Here is a 22,162-nt window from a genome sequence, read left to right on the forward strand (position 1 = left end):
GGGCTACAATGCTTATGCAAAGCACAAGCAACACCATGCATATCAATAGCAAATTTCAACATCCATACAATGGCCTGACTAACTCAATTTTCCTTCCCCTGGCCCTACCCTGTCATGTATTCACCTAGTGTAAAGTTGTGGTTAAAAATCAAAACCCACAATCAATAGCTGAATATACCTCTATAAATACGGCAATAAAGCTTAACCAGGCAGGATCAGATATGATGGGTGATTGTCTATGATCACACAATTTTTGGAAGGGTTCTGCCATATAGCTGCAGTCCCTTACACACTGTAATATGGATACAAAATGTTAGGGAATTTGTTTGCTCTTGGTGTCCTTAGTTCAGGGGTTGGTGTCCTATGTTTGTCCTTGGTGTCCTTTATAAAGAGATTGTTCACGATTCAGGGGTCACCTTTAAGAGGGATTTCACTGTAGTACAAGTGAAATTTTACAACTGAGTATAGGGATCATAGAAAATAGTTGTGAAATTAGGGAGGTCATCTACACCTTAAGACATGCTAGTGGACATTCAATCTCATGACTGAATTAGGAACTAAATGTCCATTAGTATACATCTTCGGGTGAGCTACCATTAATTTCTAGCGTAGTGTGCATGATCCTAATTAACTTAAAGCTCCTAATTTTTCCTTGCACTTGTTTGTTAACTTTTTGTAACATAATTATGACAGCTGAACCAGCATATACCACATCAAAGGAAATGTTTTCATCTTAACGTACACCAAAACTATCAATTAGTGAAAATGAAATGGTTATTAATTATATTACTTTGTGTCTACAGCCTTAAGCTGTCACGTATGTAACTACCACCTTATCACGTGACATGATTACGTTGTTGGACAATGTGCAAATCTTGGTTATAAGAAGCTGGTGAATAAGCTTCATTCAGTAGGCTTCATTACTTCATTGTGGCTAGGCGTTACGCAGTGGATTACTAACGAGATTAGTAACTTCTTTACTTGCAAAAGTAATAATATTATGTAACGCATTACTCCCAACACTGCTGGTAGACATGAAATTCCTACTCTTCAGTCTATGACCATATGGATTAAATATCCAGTAGTATATCTGGAGGTATAGGCAATCTTAGCTATCCCCTTGTTTCACTACTTTTTTCTCTTTGAGCTCTAATCCCTGGAACTTAAAATTCCTAAATTTTCCTTCTACTTGTTTATTTTTTTAATAACATAATTATGACAATGCATACTGCGTTAAAAAAGAATGGTACCAGGAATGCTATAAAAGTAAGTTGCATCAGACCGCATGCCCCAACAATCAATTACATAACAGAATTGGAGGTGGCCATTACTTAGCTATGCTCTGCCTTTTACACAGTGTTACAAACAAAGAACAGTTTGAGAAGCATATCTGCAATCAACCCAGTTGCTATGGAAAATACGGGCGATATGCATAATAACCAACACACCCACAGGGAAACTGTATTGCACGATCGTGAATCGACACCATGCGTTGTCAGCAAAAAGAACTGGAACACAGCGGAGGAAAAAGGCAAGCCCAGGATGTGTGTATTGTATTTCGCCAACTGCAGTACATATACATACTGCATACTGCAGTTGGCAAAAAAGCATATCTCGGGATGAAGTGACATCGAACAGTGAAGGAATCAAGCCTGTAGCCTTATCCATTGTTGAGTTATGCTTGGCTGGAGGCATCAGTTAGTTAGTTAGTTAGATAGTCAGCCAGCATAAAATTCTAAAATTTTAAATTCCATAAAAGCTTTTTGGAAGGGTTTGTGGTTGGTCTGATGACAATTCTTGGCTTGGCTGTGCCTAACCAATGCTGCCAAGCTGTCGTGAAGGGAAATTGAGGCTGGTTATAGGGTATAATGTTTTGGCTGGAAAAGGCTAGTTCTTCATGATCAGTACTACCGTACTATATGATTAGTTGAAACTTTGTTACTTCTGTGTCATTTCTATGTAGTCACATAACAACACATGTTAACTCAGTGTTTATGATGACTACCTTGTACACAACAAGTCCTTAGCTCCACTACTATCTTTGTATTCATCAATGTTTGTAGCAAGGTCAAAAACAAAATAATATTCAATATTGAGTGTGATTTTAAAACAAAAATTTCAATAGTTGATCTGCCAGTTTGCCCAATCACAGTTTAACCCACCACTGCCGCCATGTGGCGGCATGACATCATAACTCACTCTTAGAATCAACTCCATATGTAGCTTGCTATGAGTTGTAAAATGTGTTTCATAACATGGTGCACTAGTACTGAAGTGGACGTGCCCACACATGTACGTATACACCCTGGTGAGACAAACATACGTACTTAGGTAGATATGAATAGGTACATATATGTGACCATCTCAGCAAAAACCTGTCTAGTTCGCACAACTTCCAAATTTCATTTTATATTCTCAGCATTATCCAAAGAATGGTTCACCAAAATTTCAGCCAATTATGGTAAGCAGTTTTGGAATTACAACGCTAGAAAGTAGGGAAAGCAAGGAAATCGAATTGTACAGTGACTATACTAAAAATAAACTACAGGCACTTACATTAGTAGTCATAACTGTCATTTGGAGTAGTCTACAAAGTTGGGATTTGGCTTACAGTGTTCAATATGGATTGGCAGATCAGCCAAGGTATAGTTTTAACCCTGCAGTCACTTGCATACCAGCAATGATTTTGTTTACGTCTACCGCATAGTAAACAAACGCACATGACATGCACACCATTGGGGCTACAGAAATGAAACAAAGATTTCCGAACTCCCCATGAATAGGCGAAGTATATAGGTTTAATCGATTCAACACTTTCTTTCCTGAATTAAAGCTTGTGTAAAATTTTCTTTGTAACACGCATCATAATTTCACGAATTCTTTTAAATTTTGTTTTTCTCAATATGCATGCTTGTGTGAACTATCGGGTTTTCACTGAGACAGTCACATATGTGCTTATAGGAACAGTTTCAGGAAACCAGATGCACACATTGCCATCAGTTTGGGACATGAAACTGGTTTAAAATGAGCTTAAACAAGATGCTACATGTCTGTACCTAAAGTCATTGTAGACAGCAATCACAACATTTAATCTGTTTAACTTGTTAATAATAGAAACATTATCTGTTGTGACTGACGTTGAGATTTCTACTATCATGCAGTACTATAGTACTGTTTGGGAATTAATGTCCAAAACACAAGTATTACCCAACCAGCTTCACTATGTCAGCATGGTAGTATTTGGTAGGCAGAATTAAGTGACCCCTACCCTTCCAGCATATTTTTGTGTTTTTAATTTAACTACACTGTAGTAACTGACTATAATCTAATTGATGCTTTCAGCTGAGCATAACTCAACTATGATTTTATCACTGTTTGACATTGCTTCTGCCTGAGACGTGCCTTTTCACTCAACCACAGCAGTTACAATATGTGTCATGGACCTACAGTACGTAACTTTGTCCTTCTTTGTGTCCCACTTTGACACTACCAAACCGAACACTCACAGAGGTTGTCTCAATCTGGGTGGTTTAGGAAGACTGCACGGGTGTTGATTTGTGGTAACACGTCGTGTCTTCAGTACATGCTATTTCAAGAATCATTCTTAATTTCTATGGCAGTCAGCCTATTTTTAGAGGTACTTGTCATACTGCTCTTTATCTGTATTACTGTACAACTGATGGAAAAAAACTGAAAACAAAGTAGAAAGACCATTTCCCTTTTTAGTAATTCAGAGTTGAGGCGCATTTGCTTGTGTAATTAATTGTTATAATGTATCTGGTGCTCTTTCTTCCTTTGATGTGGTGCTGATTCATCATGTTGTAATTATATAACACATGTTCTGACAAAAACATCAAATCTGGTAACATTCTTTTGGTGTGGTATATGTGGGTTTACCTGTCATTATTGTGTTACAAAAAGTTAGCAAACAAGTGCAAAAATTAGGAATTTTAAGCTTGATTAGGGATCATAGAAATTAAAAAGTAGTGAAACAAGGGAAGTCACCTACACCTGCAGATATACATACGTACTAGTGGACATTTGATCCCTACTTCAGTCAAGGGTACGAGAGTAATAAATGTCATATCCCTGACATTTAATCTACAGGTATACATGATATCCCTTGTTCACTACTTTTTATTTCTGTGATCCCTACTCAGTTATATAATTTCTAATACTTGTACTATAAGGGACTGCAGCTATGGCAGAACCCTTCCAAAAATTCCATAACAATGATGCTTGTTCTCTTTAGTCAACTTTGTTAACCTTTACCACTCAATTTATGGGGTACATTCAGTTATTGATTGTGGGTTTTAATTTTAACCACAACTTTACACTTGGTGAAAGATAACACTGTAAGAGCAAGCCTATCAGTTGTGACTTCACCAGCACACCTACAGGGAAGCTGCATCACATGATCTCGAATCAACACCTTGCATTGTTAACAAAAAGAACTGGAACGTAAAGGAAAAACTGTTCAGAAAAGTCTTGCATGTTTTGGGTAACCTAAGTACATAAGAGGCCATCTATGATACTTTTCAAGTGGTAATTCCCTTTGGAAGACCATCCATCAAGTTACTACACCTCTACTGTACGCATATCAATGTGGCAACAAAGCTTGTTTAATACGGGCTTTGTTCAGCCTTTATTTCTCACATACCAGATGCTTTTTTATACCATTAAACAATTTTACTCACATACAGGTATACCCCATAGATACATAGGTAGATAGGAACAGTGTGCATGTGCTTATAGGATTAGTTTCAGGTAACTAGAAGCAACCCACAGTCAGTTTGTGGTTAGCTTTGGACGTGAGCCTGGTTTAAACAAGATGTTATATTCCATACCTAAAGTCATGGTAGACAGCATTTACTTGTTAATTTAAACTGTTACATAAACTGTCATGAGTGACATTGAGTTTTCTGCTATCATGCAGTAATGTAGCACTGTGTAAACAAATGTAATAAAATATTAGAAATTTTTGCACTTGAGTGGGGATGACAGGCTGTACATGATCCAATTAGGAATTACGGTAATGGTCAAAAAGTTCCCGTTGCATTTGCGTTGAGTTGTTCTGCATTTGCGTTGAGTTGTTCTGCATTTGCGTTGCGTTCTCTTAGCAGTGAATTTGCGTTCTGTTTGTGTTGTGTCTGCGTTCCAGTTTTCGTAGGTCTTATTACCAGTTTACGGGACATTGAAAGACGGATGGGCACCAGCTAACAAATTGACAAAACAAAGAATACAGTAGATTTACAGTCTTCTACCTGTATGTATCAGGTTAGCAATCATATAGCTATATCTTTTTGTATACATATGTACATTCCTATGATTTAGATTCGTCGAGAGCGCCTACAAGTCACCAGCCAGGAAAATCTACGAAGTAGGAACTGGACTGAAAACTACCACAAGCATACACACAAACACTATGAAATAATTTGCATGCCATATTTATCGAAAATTTGAAAAGCAATTCGTTCACTGACAGACTGTGACTGGGCTCAAAAGTCTACAAGGCTGCTGAGTCATCAACCAGGATATATCCATGAAAACTGCCGTGATTTACACGAGATACAAAATGATAAAGCTGTGAAAGCGTAAGTCCGAGCCTGAGCTGCCAAATCACTAAATGGGCATGACCATGGGGTTTAAACGGTGAGATTATTCAGTGTTTGTGAAGTGTTGTGGCAGAGCCGCTACTCGGCTACGTGAAACGAACTTTCTCATACTGATGTTACTATAATACAGAACATTAAATGAATATTTCCAGCTACATAAGAATGAAGAATTTCATCTTCAACCAGTAGTTTAGCCAGTTGGTTGTAACTCCTTTTCCCATTGCTGCTGCTCCTGGAAAAGTAAATGTTAGTTGTCTAGCTGGGTAAAAAGAAATAGACACACACGAGTTAGAAGCAGCTATATAAAGTATAGTAGTCATCAGATAGTGCTCAAGCTAGGCATAGTTTTTGTTTATAAACAGCATTCTGTCACAATTAGACAGATTACAGCTAATAAACATAATAATCTTCGACTGTTTACTAAATCGTATAGATAGGACTGTTATTATCAATGGCTTAGCAGTTACCCTACATTGTACTGTTGTAGTTTGACGGAGGTTTCCACCGTATACTCCTTTTTGCTAATGATGCGTTAGTGTGGCAGTTGTGTTCCGTAAGCATAGTGATTGCATTGTATGTGCGTTGCATTTTTTAAAACGCTAGGCAAAATGCAATGGAAACTTTTTTTGACCACTTCTGTAAATGTCTAAACCTCCTTGTGTCATTGCTTTTTATCATGCTGTACTGTATTAGTAGAGAGGCATAGCACCAAAAAATGGCCATTTTGTGTACTTTGTGATACAATTATGAAACTTTCCACACAAATTGTGCTCCTTGTGACATATGTTTTTTGATATAGAGCCATCACAGATTTTACATTTGGTGACCTTTAGAGCCATTATTTCACTGAAAATTAATCATTTTTGTCTTTTTCTCCCTGCAGCATTATTTTACACTGCTAAAACATAGTATCAAATCAAAGTTGTTGATCAAAGAACTATATTGACTTTTGTTTGAAGTTTGTATCTCATTCCACTACAAAGTTATGATCATTTTTGTAAGTCATGAAATTCTTTGCCCTTGGGTGTAAATTACTAATGGGCAAGTAATTCATAGAATTTCATGGTTAAGATAAATGATCATAACTTTGGAATGTAATCACCTATTTACTTCGAATAAAAGCCGAGTGGTTCGTTTTAGCAGCACCTTTAATTTGAAACTGTGCAAAATGATGCCTCAGGGAGATAAAGATAAAAACAATAAATTTTCAATACAAAAATGGCTATAAAAGTCACCAAAGGTTAAATATGCGATGGCTCTATATCCAAAAAAAAATGTCACAAGGAGTACAACTTATATGGAAAGTTGCATAATTGTATCAAAAATTGCACAACTATCACACTATGCCGCTCTACTAAATATTCCACTTTCTCACGAAAAAGTATTGACCATAAACTGCCTCACAATACCATCCTAGTGTCTTGGCAGTATTGGTTAGGTAAAAGCAAGCCCAAAAGTGTCTTCGTATGACCTGAAGGCAATGTTACAAAATCTTACTTTTTATTTACTAAAACAAAATTTTTGTTTACTAAAATTTTCTACGCACTGACTTCAGACAAGTGTAACTTCAGACAAGTGTAACTCCATACAGTGTAACAGCTTAGACTATGGGCTTGATGTTAGATGTCACTTCTGCTTGACAAGTGCCTATACTATTCAAGGCATACCACAGTACAGTATTACAATGCATGTATCATGCTCCTTTGTGTTCCATCTGATTCTCTCTTAGCTAGCAGCTCGACATGTTTATTGCAGTAGTGCATGGTTGCTTCCCTATATTTATAAATGGGAATTGACCATGTTTTCTGTAGTGGCTGGATTGATTGTAGAGGCTCTTCTTGTACTGTTCTTCTTTTGTAATGTGTAACAGGTTGAACATAGCTGAAAACGAAACATAATGGTCGTTTCACTTTTCAGTAACTAATAGCTAGACAAAAACATCAACATTGTTTTGATGATACATGGGTTCACCTGTCATTATTGTGTTACAAAAAAAGTTTAGAAACAAGTGCAAAAGTTGGTAATTTTATGTTTGATCATAGAAATTACTACAAGGAAAGTCACCTAGACCCGAAGATATACATGCTGGTGGACATTTAATCCCTAATTCAGTCAAAGGTATGAGATTTAATCTACGTACAGGTGTAGATGACCTCCCTTACTTCAGTACTTTTGTTTCTGTGATCCCTATTAATTATTCCTTACACTTTTGCTGATAAGGGACTGCAACTATATGGCAGAACCCTTCCAAAAATTGTGTGCAATTTGTCACACTCTCACTGACACACTTTATTAACCTTTAATGCTGTATTTATAGATGCACACTCAGCTATTGATTATGGGTTTTAATTTTAATCACAACTTTACACTTGGTAGCCAATGAGACTAGCTATATGGTGCTTTTCAAACATTAATTCTCATTGGAAGGCCATCCATCAAATTGCTACACCTCTATTATATATCAATGTGACACAAGCAAACCATGTCTGAAGAAAGTTTGTTTAATATAGGCTTCATTCAGCCTTTATTTCTTACATACTAGACAGAATATTTGACAAGGCAATATGGTGCTCCAATGGCCCAGTGTGAACACAAAATGACCCACACAACTCATGGCTTCTGTTCCAATTTTCTCAGCACTAGTCCAGCTTTGTTACTAATACCAAGAGTTTATAATATACAATATTAAGGAAGAGTGTCAAACTGCCAATATAGCCTATACAAACACACTGAGTAAAATTAGACTTTTGAAAGTTTTGATCCAACTGACACATTTACTGGTGGAAGGCAAGTGTTGAAATGTGTTGAGATGGTAAAACCTTTGTACAAACCAAGGTGTTGATATTCTATCTTACTCAGTGTATTTGCTGGAATGTACTCCTGTTGGACACTCTCTCTTTCTACTTTATATTATGAACTCTTGCTAATACACATCAAACATAAGCTGATATGCCCGGTGGTATACTACTGGTGGAGCAGTAGATGTCTGGGTTGGGTCTATTTGGCTCAGAGTCAACAAAACCCTGATACTAGATGGTTTAATACTATAAAACAATTTTGCTCACTTGTATACATCCCTGACGGACAAACAGACGTACGTATGTTGGTACATACGTAGGTAGGAACAGTGTACACGTGCTTATTGGAATAATTTCAGGAAACTAGATTCACACCCACAGTCAGTTTGTAGTTAGCTTTGGGCTGGTTTAAAAAGAGCTTACACAAGGTGTTACATGTCTATACCTAAAGTACTTAGACAACATTTAATTCGTGAAATTGTTAATAGAATCTATTACATTAACTGTCGTGACTGACATTGAGTTACAGTAGTACTGTGTAGTAGGTTTGGGATTTAATGCCCAAAACACAAGTATTATTCATGCCAACATGGTAGTATTTGGTTAGGCAGAATCAAATCCAAAAAAATTACCCAAACTCTTCCAACAAGTTTTTGTGATTTTTAATTTAACTATACTGTAGTAACTACCTATAATCTAATTGGTGCATTCAGCTGAGCATGTGGCTAAGGCTATGGACTCTATTTTGTCAGTTTTCAACATTGCTTCTGGTACTTTTTCACTTAACTGCAGCAGTTACAATATGTTCATGGACTTACAGTACGTAATTTTGTCCTTTTTGTGTCCCATTTCTTACTCCACTATCGCGTAGGTGTTGATTTGTGGTAATACAACATGGCTTCAGTCAATGCTATCTCAAGAATTATCGATAATTTCTATGGCGGTCAGACTGTACGACAAGCAGGTAAGTGGTAGAGGTGCTTGTCCTACTGTTCTTCATTTGTATTACTGTATAACTGGTGGAACAAAACTGAAAACAAAGTGACAGTTCTCTTTTCAGTACTCAGAGATGGGGCACAATCAGTCGTGTAGTTAACTTTTATAATGTATCTGGCAGCGTTTGTTCCTTTGATGTGATGCTGGTTCGCCATACTGTAATTGTTTTACAAAAAAGTTAGCAATCAAGTGAAATTAGCATTTGAGTGGAAAATTAGAAAGTTTTGCACTTGGGCGGGGTGATAGAAATAAATGTCAACTAAACTAGAAATATCATCTACACCTACAGCTATACTAGTGGACCCTGCTTCTGCCATCATGGTTATACTATTGACGGGCTGTATGTATATGACTAAAGTAGGAATTGTATGTCTACTAGTATACTGTAGCTACAACTGTAGATAACCTTCCTTGTGTCATTGAATACAGTACTACTGTACTGTGTATTAGGAGGTTTTCACTTTCCAATGAAAATTTTTTACCAGAAGCCATACCTTCATGATGCCTTGGCAGTATTGGTTAGGTATAACCAAACACAGAAGTGCCTTCAAGATGACCTTTACTTTAATTACATACTAAATACTAGTTAGACACCAAGAGCAAGGGAACTAAGCAATTTAGTAACACTGAAGGCTTGAGGCTGTAGCATCCCGAGTGCAGTGAGGGCGCTACTAAGGGCCTGAGGGGTTACTAAATCGCTTTTCCTGTAGATCACAGTGTCTATCTTATTTAGACTATATAGTGCAATTGTTTATTGTATGTACCTCTATAGCCATGACAGAAGTATGAGGTGACAGAGAAACAAAAAACAGCTGAACACTCGAGTTCCTATGACGCCCACAAAAATAATTATTCAAGGGATGGGTACCTATAGCCAGAGTAATGGCTACAGCTAGATGCAATCAGTTTATTATCTGTTCAGACTTATTTGCAGAGCACAGAGAAGAAGAGCACTACAGTATTAGTAATAAGCATTAAAGATGAAAATAAAAGTGCAATTCTGCTCCCAAGAATGAGGAATTGCTACTCGACGATTCATGACAGCGAACATTAGCCAGCTCAAGACTGAGTTGTTCAACAACATTCAGTATTACACATAATGGTCGAGTAAGATATAGAAAGACACGTACACCAAGTGCTGCAGTGTGTCTTTTGTGTTATGATTTTCTATCATGTATAAAATTTCTTGTGGGCACACAGGTGACTAAGTGATTTAGTAAACTGCTAAATGAGCTGTTGCATAGTCTAAAAATTCTACTGACTAACTTCATACAAACGTAACTCAATATCAGCTAAGACTACAAGCTTGATTTTTCTCTGTTACGTTGATGTCGTTTCAGCTTGATAGGTGCCTTTTGGCATACCACAGTACAGTATTACAATGCATGCATCACGGAGTTACCTTTGTCCTCCTTTGTGCTCCATCTCTCTTAGCTAACAGCTAAGGTGTTGATTCACAGTAGCGTGTGGTGACTTCCCTATATTTGTATTGTCCGTGTTTTCTGTAGTGGCTGGATTGATTGCAGAGGCTCTTCCTGTACTGTTCTTCTTTTGTAATATGTAACAGGTTGAACATAGCTGAAAACAAAGCATAATGACTTTTCAGTAATTAATAGTTGGGGCACACATTCAGACAAAAACAACAAGTATGATGACATTGCTTTGATGTGGTATATATGGGTTCACCTGTCATTATTGTGTTACCAAAAGTTAACAAACAAGTGGGAATTTGATTAGGGATCATAGAAATTAAAAGTAGTAAAACAAGGCAAGTCATAAACTCAAAGATATACATACTAGTGGACATATTTAATTCAGTCATGGGTATGAATCTCATACCCATGACATTTAATCCACTGACCTCCCTTGTTCACTACTTTGTATTTCTGTAATCCCTACTCAATCGTAAAATTTCTAATACTTGTACTATAAGGGACTGCAGCTAAATGGCAGAACCCTTCCAAAAATTGTGTAACAACTCATCATACTTCTACTAAATCTGTTTCTTTAACTTTACTACTGTATTTATAGAGGTACATTCACCTATTAATTGTGGGTTTTAATTTCTAACCACAACGTTACACTAGGTGAATACATGACAGTGTAGGAACAAGCCTATCATTAGATATTAGTTGTGACTTTGTTACTTCAACTCTGTGTCATCTCTATGTGGTCACATAACAATTAACATTTTACCGCACAATAGCTCCACACCCGCAGTCAGTTTATGGTTAGTTTTGGACATGAGACTGGTTTAAAACAAGATGTTACATGTCTGTACCTAAAGACGCTTAACTTGTTAACAGAAGCTATTACATTAACTGTTGCAACTGGCATTGAGTTTTCTACTATCATGCAGTACAGTTCCAAAATTGGAAATGATTGTTCTATTAGAGTATTTCAACAAAACTGTGTATATAGATGTATGAAATTATCAATACTTGAATCGCTTAAAAAATGATAATCGCAATGACAAAACTTGATGTCATAATAGACAAAACAGTTGTGTTAGTGTGGGGACTTTGTCACACACTATTCAAAATAAATATTGTCTGTAGTTTTTTACACAAGATAACAAAGGTAAGAAGTAGTACATGTACCGTGACAATGCAAAACATGCTCCAGCCAGGAAAGCAGACTAATAAATTAAATTTGCACACAAATAGGCTTATTTGTATTACATTATATGCTATATGCCTCACCTTCACCCTTTTTCGATTTGATAAATGCTATCATAGAGAAACACTATCTCGCCCAATACCTCCTTGTACAAAGACTCCATCCATTTTGTTTTGTGGCATCAGAAAATGTCATTGCGGATATTGTCCATTGTCTGATAACATTAGCGTTCAAACTACTAAGGGTCCACTGTAATGGAAATCATCCGTATTTTCCGTAGTGGCTGGATTGATTGCTGAGTTGCTTCTTATACTTTTGTTCTTTTGTAATGCTGTGTAACAGGTGGGACGTAACTAAAATTGAAGCATAATAACCATTTCATTTTCACTAATTGATAGTTTCGGTGTACGTTAAGATGAAAACATTTCCTTTGATGTGGTATATGCTGGTTCAGCTGTCATAATTATGTTACAAAAAGTTAGCAAACGAGTGCAAGGAAAAATTAGGAGCTTTAAGTTAATTAGGATCATGCACACTTTGCTAGAAATTAATGGTAGCTCACCCGAAGATGTATACTAGTGGACATTTAGTTCCTAATTCAGTCATGAGATTGAATGTCCACTAGCATGTCTCAAGGGTAGATGACCTCCCTAATTTACTACTTTTTTCTATGATCCCTATACTCAGTTATAAAATTTCTTTCATTACACTTGTACTACAGTGAAATCCCTCTTAAAGGACACCCCTGAATCATGAACAATCTCTTTATAAAGGACACCAAGGATATATGACACCAACCCCTGAACTAAGGACACCAAGGGCAAACATAAATTCCCTAACATTTTGTATCCATATTACAGTGTGTAAGGGACTGCAGCTATATGGCAGAACCCTTCCAAAAATTGTGTGACTGTAGACAATCACCAATCATATGTGATCCTGCCCGGTTAAGCTTTATTGCCATATTTATAGAGGTATATTCAGCTATTGATTGTGGGTTTTGATTTTTAAGTACAACATTACACTAGGTGAATACATGACAGTGTAGGGCCAGGGGAAGGAAAATTGAGTTAGTCAGGCCATTGTATGGATGTTGAAATTTGCTACTGATATGCATTGTGTTGCTTGTGTGAAGCGCAAGCATTGTAGAGGTATCTGGGGGCATGCATCCCCCACCCCTAGGAAATTTTTGAAAAATTAGTTACTCAGATATGCAATTTTAGTGATATTTTACTATTAGCTATATAAATATGCTCAAATCGCCTAGCCTAGCTATGTTGTTTTTCTTCAGACTTTATATGCTATATAAGTACCATATTTATACACACTAGAGCCGAGCTCAAGTGAATGCCTGGGCTCAAATACACGCTGGGTACTTCGTCCCAAACTACAAAATACACATCTGGATTAGGGCTGAGCGATACTACCGTTTTAGCGATATATCGCGATATTTTGAAAGTATCGATATCGCGATATTTTGTTATTAACTATCGTGATACCATGCCTGTACATTACTGTCATTAAAAATTCATTTGTTATGCTGTACTAGGCTCAAGAATCCTTATAAGTCATAACCTGGTTACCCCTGCAGAGAGGTGTGAAAACCATAACATAACTTCAAAGCATGTGTTACAATAACTGTTACTGTAAACAAGGTTGACAGTGGCTAGTTTGATGCTACTTTTGAAGACTTCCTGCAGGAATACTGAGCAATACACTATGCAGCACCAGCTATGATTGACATATTTGTAAGTATCGTGAACTATTCAGTATCGTGAATAGTGGCTTTAGTATCGATTGTGATACTAAAATGGCAGTATCGCTCAGCCCTAATCTGGATCCGTATAGACGCTGGGGTGCCAAAGGCTAGGTTATAATTCTAATAAATGCCAGATTCTTGTGCTGTACAAGCGTCTATATACTGGATAAACACACTTCACCTCGTATTTCATTGTTGCAAAGTAAATATTCCAAACTGTAAGTCAATTACATAAGTACTCTCAACACCACTTTGTTCACAATCACCCTTCGCCTCGTGTGCTCTAAGAAATAATCGGCCTAAATAGACACCGGGCTCATTTACACGCCAGGTCCAAAATTACTTATAGGAAATAAATGCCCAGCCTTTTATATGAATAAAGGCAGTAGTTAATTGTAGTCATACAGCATGAAACTAGCTATATGATATGGCTGTAGTATAAATTAGAAGTCTGTTCATCCCGGGACGAGCAGGGTCTGGGGGTGCAACCCCCAGAAGTTGTAGGATTTTTGCAATTTAAATGCTTGAAAATGCCTTAAAGCATTGCCAAGTAAAACTATTTACAACTTTTTTCTCAAGATTGTTCGAATTTCAGCCCAGCATGACCCCCTTAGAATTTTGATTAATTTAAGCAGATAATACTATACAGTGGATAAAAGTACAACACAAAGAAGCCATAGATGTAGCTACCCAGCTACAAGAATACAGTACACTATACTGGTTTGTCTGGAAGAATATAGTTTGTGATGAAGTGAGTGGATCATCACCTACATACAATCACGTGATCAATGACTATTCGATAATTGGTGTGATGTGGGATAAGAGAGTTTGTTCAGTATCTCAACTGGACAAGTGGGTAGTTGTATGATTTCTGCTCAAAATCTCATTCAGATGATGTATACAGCTTCCTGCCGTGGAATGAGGTTCCTAGGTTGTCAATGCCGGCCCTTCGCGCAGTAAGAAAGAAACCAAGAGCGACAAGCCAAGAAAATGCTGGTGATCATTTCATGAAGGTTGAATTGTAATAAGGGTACCGGTTTATAGAATCAAAAGATGGCACCTGACAATTCCCACAATGCAACCGTCAGCCCATGTGATACGTAGATCTCATAATCTTTACTTACTGTACAAAACAATGCAAATGCTATACTGTAAAGTAAGGTAATTGTAAGTGCTGTACATGTAGTTTTGTGCTTTAGGCTGAGTTGACTATAGGTAAGTAACTACAGTACTAATGCTATGCATTTTCAACAACACCTGTAAAATGTACATGCAGATATGATTGTCCATAGGTAGTACGTCATTACATGGAAGTAATATAGTTCAAGCCAGTCAGCTAGTTGGTCCAGCTCCAGATTATTGGCCCAGCTCAGGCCTGACCAATGGGACCGTCTCCTATGGCCCTGCAGTGTAGGAACAAGCCTATCATTAGATATTAGTTAGGATGACTTTGTTACTTCAAATGTATGTCATCCTATGTGGTCACATAACAATTTACATATTAATCCTGAAATCCACATACCTTTTTTTCTTTTTGCGAACAATGGTTAGTTCAGTAATTAAATTCATGCTTATTTTATCTTGCGTACTTTTGTGTCTTCTCACTCCAGTAACTCTATGTATATAATTGTGCCACCATGAAGCAAGAGCAAACTACATATTCTTAAGAGGGTTCGCCACACATTACAGCCACAGTATGTATTCCCTACTTCTCTAAAGCAAGTAAGTTTCTTGCCAATGACAGGAGTCCAAAATGTCTTTATAACCAAGAATACAAGAACTTAATAATGCTTCCCTCTTCTCTTCCAACGCATATCTAATAAATTAATAATCGACATGAAAGGTTCGGTGCATTTTATTTTCGCAAAGAGCTACGTTCATGGAAATTTGTGTCACACTCTTCAGATTATGTCAACACATACTGTATACATGTTCAAAGTGCAAAAATTGAAACCAAACGTGAAATTTCACTACTTAACAGGCTAGGACTGTTTATAACACAAAATGTTGTTTACAGTTGAAGCGATAATCACCAAATCTGGTTTTCCAGCATTTGAGTAAGTGCTCATGTGTATATGTATACAGACACGGGGTCAATGCTTCAAGGCATGAAAAAAGCAGCAACACACCACTCCAACCTATATAATCCTTCTCCTTACTGTTTCTCTTCATTCGTAGTGCCATTATCACTTTGAAGAATCATCTACAATGCTTGTTATTGGCATTCCAAAAGTATGCGATTACATCATCTAATTGTGCAATAGTGCTCGAGAGACCAGTTATCCCTGTTCCTCCCGTTCACTTAGGTCGTGGTTGCTACAAGATAAGTGCTGGAGCTACTAAATGCTTAACTGAAGTTACAGAGCGCTTATAATGTGATGCTATGGGTGTGTATATATCAAAACCGCCATGTGGCGGTGAGAGAGTTAAGGTTCCAACAAACTATTATCAATCGTGATTTTTAATCTTGTTCAATGGTCTGCTCATGGCTGACACATGGTATGCAAAATGCACATCCACACATTTCCCAAACAACTATTTAGTGATACGTTATATTTTTACTAGTCACATTTTTTTTACTACCCTCAGACTAAGACCACAGAATTCAATACCACAATATGAAGGCTTTATGTTGTTCAATGTAACTGATCAAAAAGTGTCATACGTTTGAACCTGCTTGCCATTATAGACACTTTCCCATTCCTCAGTCTATTGCCAGGCAATATCTACAGGTAAGTATGGCCCGGGAAATTGCATGTGAGACACCCATGCCTTAGTTATAGATACCTGATTGTGTTACATACCTGTGTGTGTATGTGTATCTATTATCTCATTTGTGAATGTTCTAGTGGATTGTGTTGGAAGCTGGTGGCAGCTGGTAATGCTGACATTGTGAATATTAAAGACAATAAAGGACAAACACCAGTGGACCTGGCCAATGAATATGGGTAAGCTGCTGCATCATTACTGTCATGATTATGATTACTGTACACTGTATGTACACTAATGAACTGTGTATGTCACTTTTGATCAAATACCTCCATCCAAACTCTGTTTAAATGTTAAGCTGTCTTTTTTTTTTATTTCTGATACGTGAATCAGCTTGGATAACTGAAGGTCTGTTACATTTTAAGTTTGTTTTAGCAATGGTTGGTTTGAGGAATCCAGTCATTGTAAATATACAGTGGAACCTTGCCATAATAAGCGGGTGGCTGCTTGAATTACATTCAATTAATATAAATGTCTCACCAAGGAAATTTAAAGTTAGCCTTTAAAGAGGAATTCTTTTTATACAAGTGGCTGCTACCTGTATGTAAGACAGGTTCCACTGTATGTACAGGAAAGTTTTGTAAACTTATTTACATGCATACATGTGTAACTGGTGTTCCTAATAGTTATGATGGATTAGCAAGGCAGATGACATCGTGGGCATACTCTAAGAAGATACAGTATTGGGGTGCAATGGCTGTATTTCTCCTACATGCCTTTGGACCAGGATTAGCATTCTTAATGGGAATGTACTGTTATGCCAAGTTGTCTACTCCTTGGGGCATCATCTTAGCACTGATTCTACTGATTGGAGGATTTCTGTATCCCATGCTAGCATTTCATCGGATTGTTCATCCTGCAAAGTGGCCATGTCCTTCAATGCATGGAGCATTCCTGTTTGGAATAACAATAACCATGGCATTTTATTATGTCCAAGTCTTACCCAATATCCTTAATATAATACATTACATGCTGTATGTGTATAGTATGTACTGCATCATCACTTGTGTGCATATGAAGTGTATTGCTTGTTGATAGTGTGTGTCTGTGTAAGCGTGTGTACATGTGTGTGTCTGTACATGTGCATGGTGTGTGTGCATTTGTGCATGTGAGGAAAACCATGTGGCCATTATTCAAGGGTAGTACTGTAGGCTTGTGTGACAGTTGTATGTACGTATTTGTGTTAATGCTTATGTACCTTTAGAACACAGTTGATTCAAATGCTTCTTAACTGTTTTGTAAGGGTTTGGCCAAATGACAAGTATCTTGCTATAACAATAATCACTTTCTCCTTCGTAATGATTTATCTGCTATAGTAAGTGAATATCAAGTCATCATTCACATGTGAAAATATGTACAGTGGAACTCCTGACATAAGTCTTGCTGAAATGCGGACACCTTGAGACTTGGCAGTTGTTTTTAGTCCCTTAGACTTAAAAGTATGTATGTTAATACTCCTGAAATTATGGGGCATTTCCAAGATTTTTTTTAAAATACGGAGTCCAATTTTGGTAGTGAGTTATAGGTGCTGCAGGGGTGCAGCCCCTAGCCACTGACAGGTTTTGAACATGAAAAGCTTTAAAGTTCATGACACATGGATAATATAAGCTATTTTTATATCCACAGAAAAATGGCTTGTAAATCTTGCAAGACCATTCTTGCAAAGAAATGCCCCTTATCTTGGAAATCTTACAAGCTGTATGTTACAAGATTCTTGCTCAGAAAATTTCCCTTCTAAAACAGTACTCTGTTATGAATGCTCTATTAGAGTAGTTTGACTGCTCTAAAGAATACATCTGGTGCTGGCTGCTCAAGTAAAGTATCTAGATCTTTGTAAAGGTTTTTCCTTGTATTTCCTTGTTTCATCTTACTCCATTTTAGAGAAATCACCATAAGTTTCCTATTACACTGCAGCTATACCGTTCTGTCCCATTCTCACGTTTGTACTACCAAACTATGATAGTCTGGTATTCCTGCTGAAATCCCACAAGTAATAATTTCAAAAAGGGGTCCAGAGGAACTCTCTCTGTAATACAACCCTGAATTAGGGCACCTCACTAATATGTGAGGACACCTTATCACGGTCCCAAGGTGGGGTTCTGCTATACATGAACATTGTGTGTGTATGTACTCTACCAATAACCATTCACATCTATTTAGAGCTCATAATATTATTTGGGAGTGTGTCTTAACTGGAGCACCACACCATCCCAGTTGTAAACTGAGTTATTGAAGTAGTCACCTCAGTTTTTTTGTATGTACAATGGGCTTTTGTGATTTCTTCTGTTTTGTTGACACCATCTATATTAGCTTGAAGGGTCTACCGTTGTGCATTGTGTCCCATGAAAGGTGCAGTATACATCAAAGTAATTCCCACTTTTTCTTAACTTGTAGAAGAATTACATGTTCACATATCTCCCATTCAGTTTGATCCGGAGAAGTGATCCAGGTGTTAACAGGCACAGCAAGCAGTCCATTGATGGGCGACTGTTGGTTAGTTACCATATCTCTTTGCATAAATGCCACGTACCAGTGTCAGCCTCAATTATATATAAGACCAAACAGTTTTCAATACACTTCCAAGTTATGTGTACTACATGTATAGCATAACCAGATTGCATGTCTACTGTATGAGGCACATGTGTACCACATACTGAGACTACAGTGCATATGTATGTATGTTCACAAATTTTGTATGTACTATAGTCAGTTCACATTCACCTGAGCCCTGTCAATGTTTGCTCGTCTATACTAAATATATGGGATATTTTTAAAGCCTCATACTCATTGCCCTATTGAAGCGCTTAAGAACTCAATCTCAATGGCTGTGTTCACCATTGTATTAGTAAGGGATTGTCCCATACTACAGAAAACTGTGTACTATGAAGCTACACAAATGTATTATTCTTTGTTAGCTCCTTGTGCAGCGTTTGTAAAACACTCACCCATTTAGTGGCTCTTAAATCTAATGCAGTACTAGATCTATCTATATATGTGACCGGATCTGCGAAAACCCGACACAATCCAGCAAGCCTAAATTTACATATAAAGCATTGAATACAAAGGGTGAAATACTTGCATATTATTGAAAAACATTCCGTAATTTTTTTGAATGCCTTTTTCTTAGTGAAGGAAGGGATAACAATAAAAACCTGGATATCTTCTTATTCGCTTACTCAAGAGCAGTTGGAAAATCTTTGTTTCGTTGCAGTAGACCCAAGGATACGCAAGTTACGAGTGTTTGTTTATGTCATGTTGAAGTGATCGTACATGATCAGTTTTTTTCACTAATTTTTCCTTTGTATGCAGTGAAGAAGGGCGATAAAAGGACAAACATACCCAGTAATTGATTCCCCTATTCATGGCGAACACGACGGTGAAAATATCAGCTCCGTACATTAATTCATTCGTACGTTACAATCGTTTTAGTAAACGCCTGTAATTATTTTCCCTATACTTGCTGTACAAATCGATTTTTTGGGTTGTTGCTCCTTGTAGGGCTGACTCTCTGAAAGTTATTGGCATATGAGGCTGAAATTTTGCCAGATGGTACACTTGGCTAAATAGATATAAATATTTAATAAGCAGGAATTCTAAAAATGCGTGATTGTGTCAGGTTTTTGCAGATCCGGTCACAAATACACTGTATGTTATACACCACAGTATGTGACTACAGTGGTCCCTTGATTATTCGACCCCCTTGGGACCAAGACATGTTCAAATAATCAAATAGTTGGATAATCAAAGTATATACAGAGCCCTGTTCAAATACTCTAATAGAGCAGTCAATTTTACTGTTCGGATAATAGAGATTCGGATAATCAAGGGAGCACTGTACATCAATGTTGTACAAATGATAATGTGATTACTGAAGTTGTACTTATCATACATACTGTCACTGTAGACAATCACAGATGTTGCCAAAGGTGAAGAAGGAGCAAGTTATTGTATCCAGTGTGAAGTGAGCACTGCACAAGTGTACCAAGCTGTGTTCACAAGAAATATCATAACTAATACATATGTTACATACACACATGTGAAAATGGTGGATCCAGAGGGCTCCCCTTGTTACCTCAAAGGTAGTGAAACAATGCTGAAAAGTGATTACAGTGAAAACTCATTTAATGGCCACCTGTATAATAAGACCACCTCATTTATCGAGGCCAAATACTTTAGTCCCAGTGGTGGCTGACTCTATTAATGAGGTTTCAGTGTATTTGCTAAACTAATATTCAGCTGCATTGTTAGAGACGTACCGTGCTTCTCAGTATGAAACAATCTTCCCCCAAACCCTTTCAAAGTCTGGATCTGCCACTGTGTGATATTATAGTCACTATGTATTGTATGTTCTGTTCCATGTGTGTCTTCCAGATTGTGGTACCAGACTACACCAAACACTGTCACATGTGTGAACACTGTGTCAGTGGGTTTGACCATCACTGTCAATGGCTGATGAAGTGTATCGGTCACAACAACCATCGGCTGTTTGTAATCCTCCTGTTTGTAGTGGCCATGGAGAATCTCCTCTTTGTCATCACAGCTACTTCATGTAAGCTACATTTGTAAATAGTGGATACTAGTGATAAACCGATACTGGTACCACTACTAGTATTGGTATCAGTACTATTTTGGCAGTGTTGGGCCTGTATTGTAATGCTGTAAATCCCAATACTAGCCAATACTTTGTACATCACTTAATCATAGCAACATGTGAGGGGTAATATAAACCATGAATTCTTTTAACCCTTAAACCCGCAGAAAACTTTTCAGAAATGCATGTTTACACAATATGGGCATGCATGGCGACACTAGGTGGGGTAACTTAATTCTTACAGCCTACAAATACGCATAGATTAAAAGTGTGTTTACTGGGCTACTTGGAGAAGGTTAAATGAACACTGTAACTACAGTGGCTTACTTGTTATGAAGCGGTGAACAGCGACGAGTCACGTCTCCGTGTTTCTAAATTCTTGCCACGTGTTTAATTTTGATTGTGGACGTGAGTCATATATGGCCTGATGCAGAATTTCATGAAGAGTTGAATGAAAGTTGTTGCAAAGCGATAGGATCAACTACCATCGAGTTATCAACCATTTTATAAAGGTATGTAAAGGGTTTGCGTGTTTCCTTACCGAAAAGTTATTTTCATGGCTAGTTTTGGCTTCACTATTTAGTGTTAGGGTAAAACCCTAGGTATCATTTTGATCCTTGCTACATCACGAGTAGAATGACATAAATTGCATAGCCGTAGGATGGACGCTTCGAAAGTTACAGCGCTTTGTGCAAAGCATGCATATTTATAAAGTGTAAATCCAGTTTTCTGGATTATGTGGGTTTAAAGGTTAAAGAAGCCAGGCTTTGGTTATTGTCCACCAAATTTCTGCCACCATTTAAAAATGCCCTACTCTAAAGCAGTGTGGAATGGGCCTTTTTGTTGAACCAAGAATTCTACAAATAACATACCTTACCTATCCAATATTTTAATTTACTACTGCTCAGCAATGTTATTGTGGTTTTTAATTGTGTTTCATAATACTTAATACAGTAGTTTGATAATGCACCCCGGTGGCTTTGTACATAGTTTAAATATGTTCACATATGTACTT

At 37.3% G+C, this 22,162-nt stretch overlaps 1 protein-coding gene across 1 annotated transcript in view; it reads left to right on the forward strand.

The window, feature by feature from the left end:
* Positions 1-22,162, forward strand: part of LOC136252011 (putative ZDHHC-type palmitoyltransferase 6) — a 59,704-nt gene that overhangs the window by 21,942 nt on the left and 15,600 nt on the right. The window contains exons 6-11 of the mRNA XM_066044342.1: positions 16,637-16,735; positions 17,183-17,501; positions 17,798-17,871; positions 18,983-19,049; positions 20,461-20,517; positions 20,928-21,105. Of these exons, the coding sequence (XP_065900414.1) occupies positions 16,637-16,735; positions 17,183-17,501; positions 17,798-17,871; positions 18,983-19,049; positions 20,461-20,517; positions 20,928-21,105 (794 nt within the window). The remainder of the gene's footprint in view (positions 1-16,636; positions 16,736-17,182; positions 17,502-17,797; positions 17,872-18,982; positions 19,050-20,460; positions 20,518-20,927; positions 21,106-22,162) is intronic.

Source organism: Dysidea avara, chromosome 4 (assembly GCF_963678975.1).
Source record: "Dysidea avara chromosome 4, odDysAvar1.4, whole genome shotgun sequence".
In the NCBI taxonomy this organism is placed as follows: domain Eukaryota; kingdom Metazoa; phylum Porifera; class Demospongiae; order Dictyoceratida; family Dysideidae; genus Dysidea; species Dysidea avara.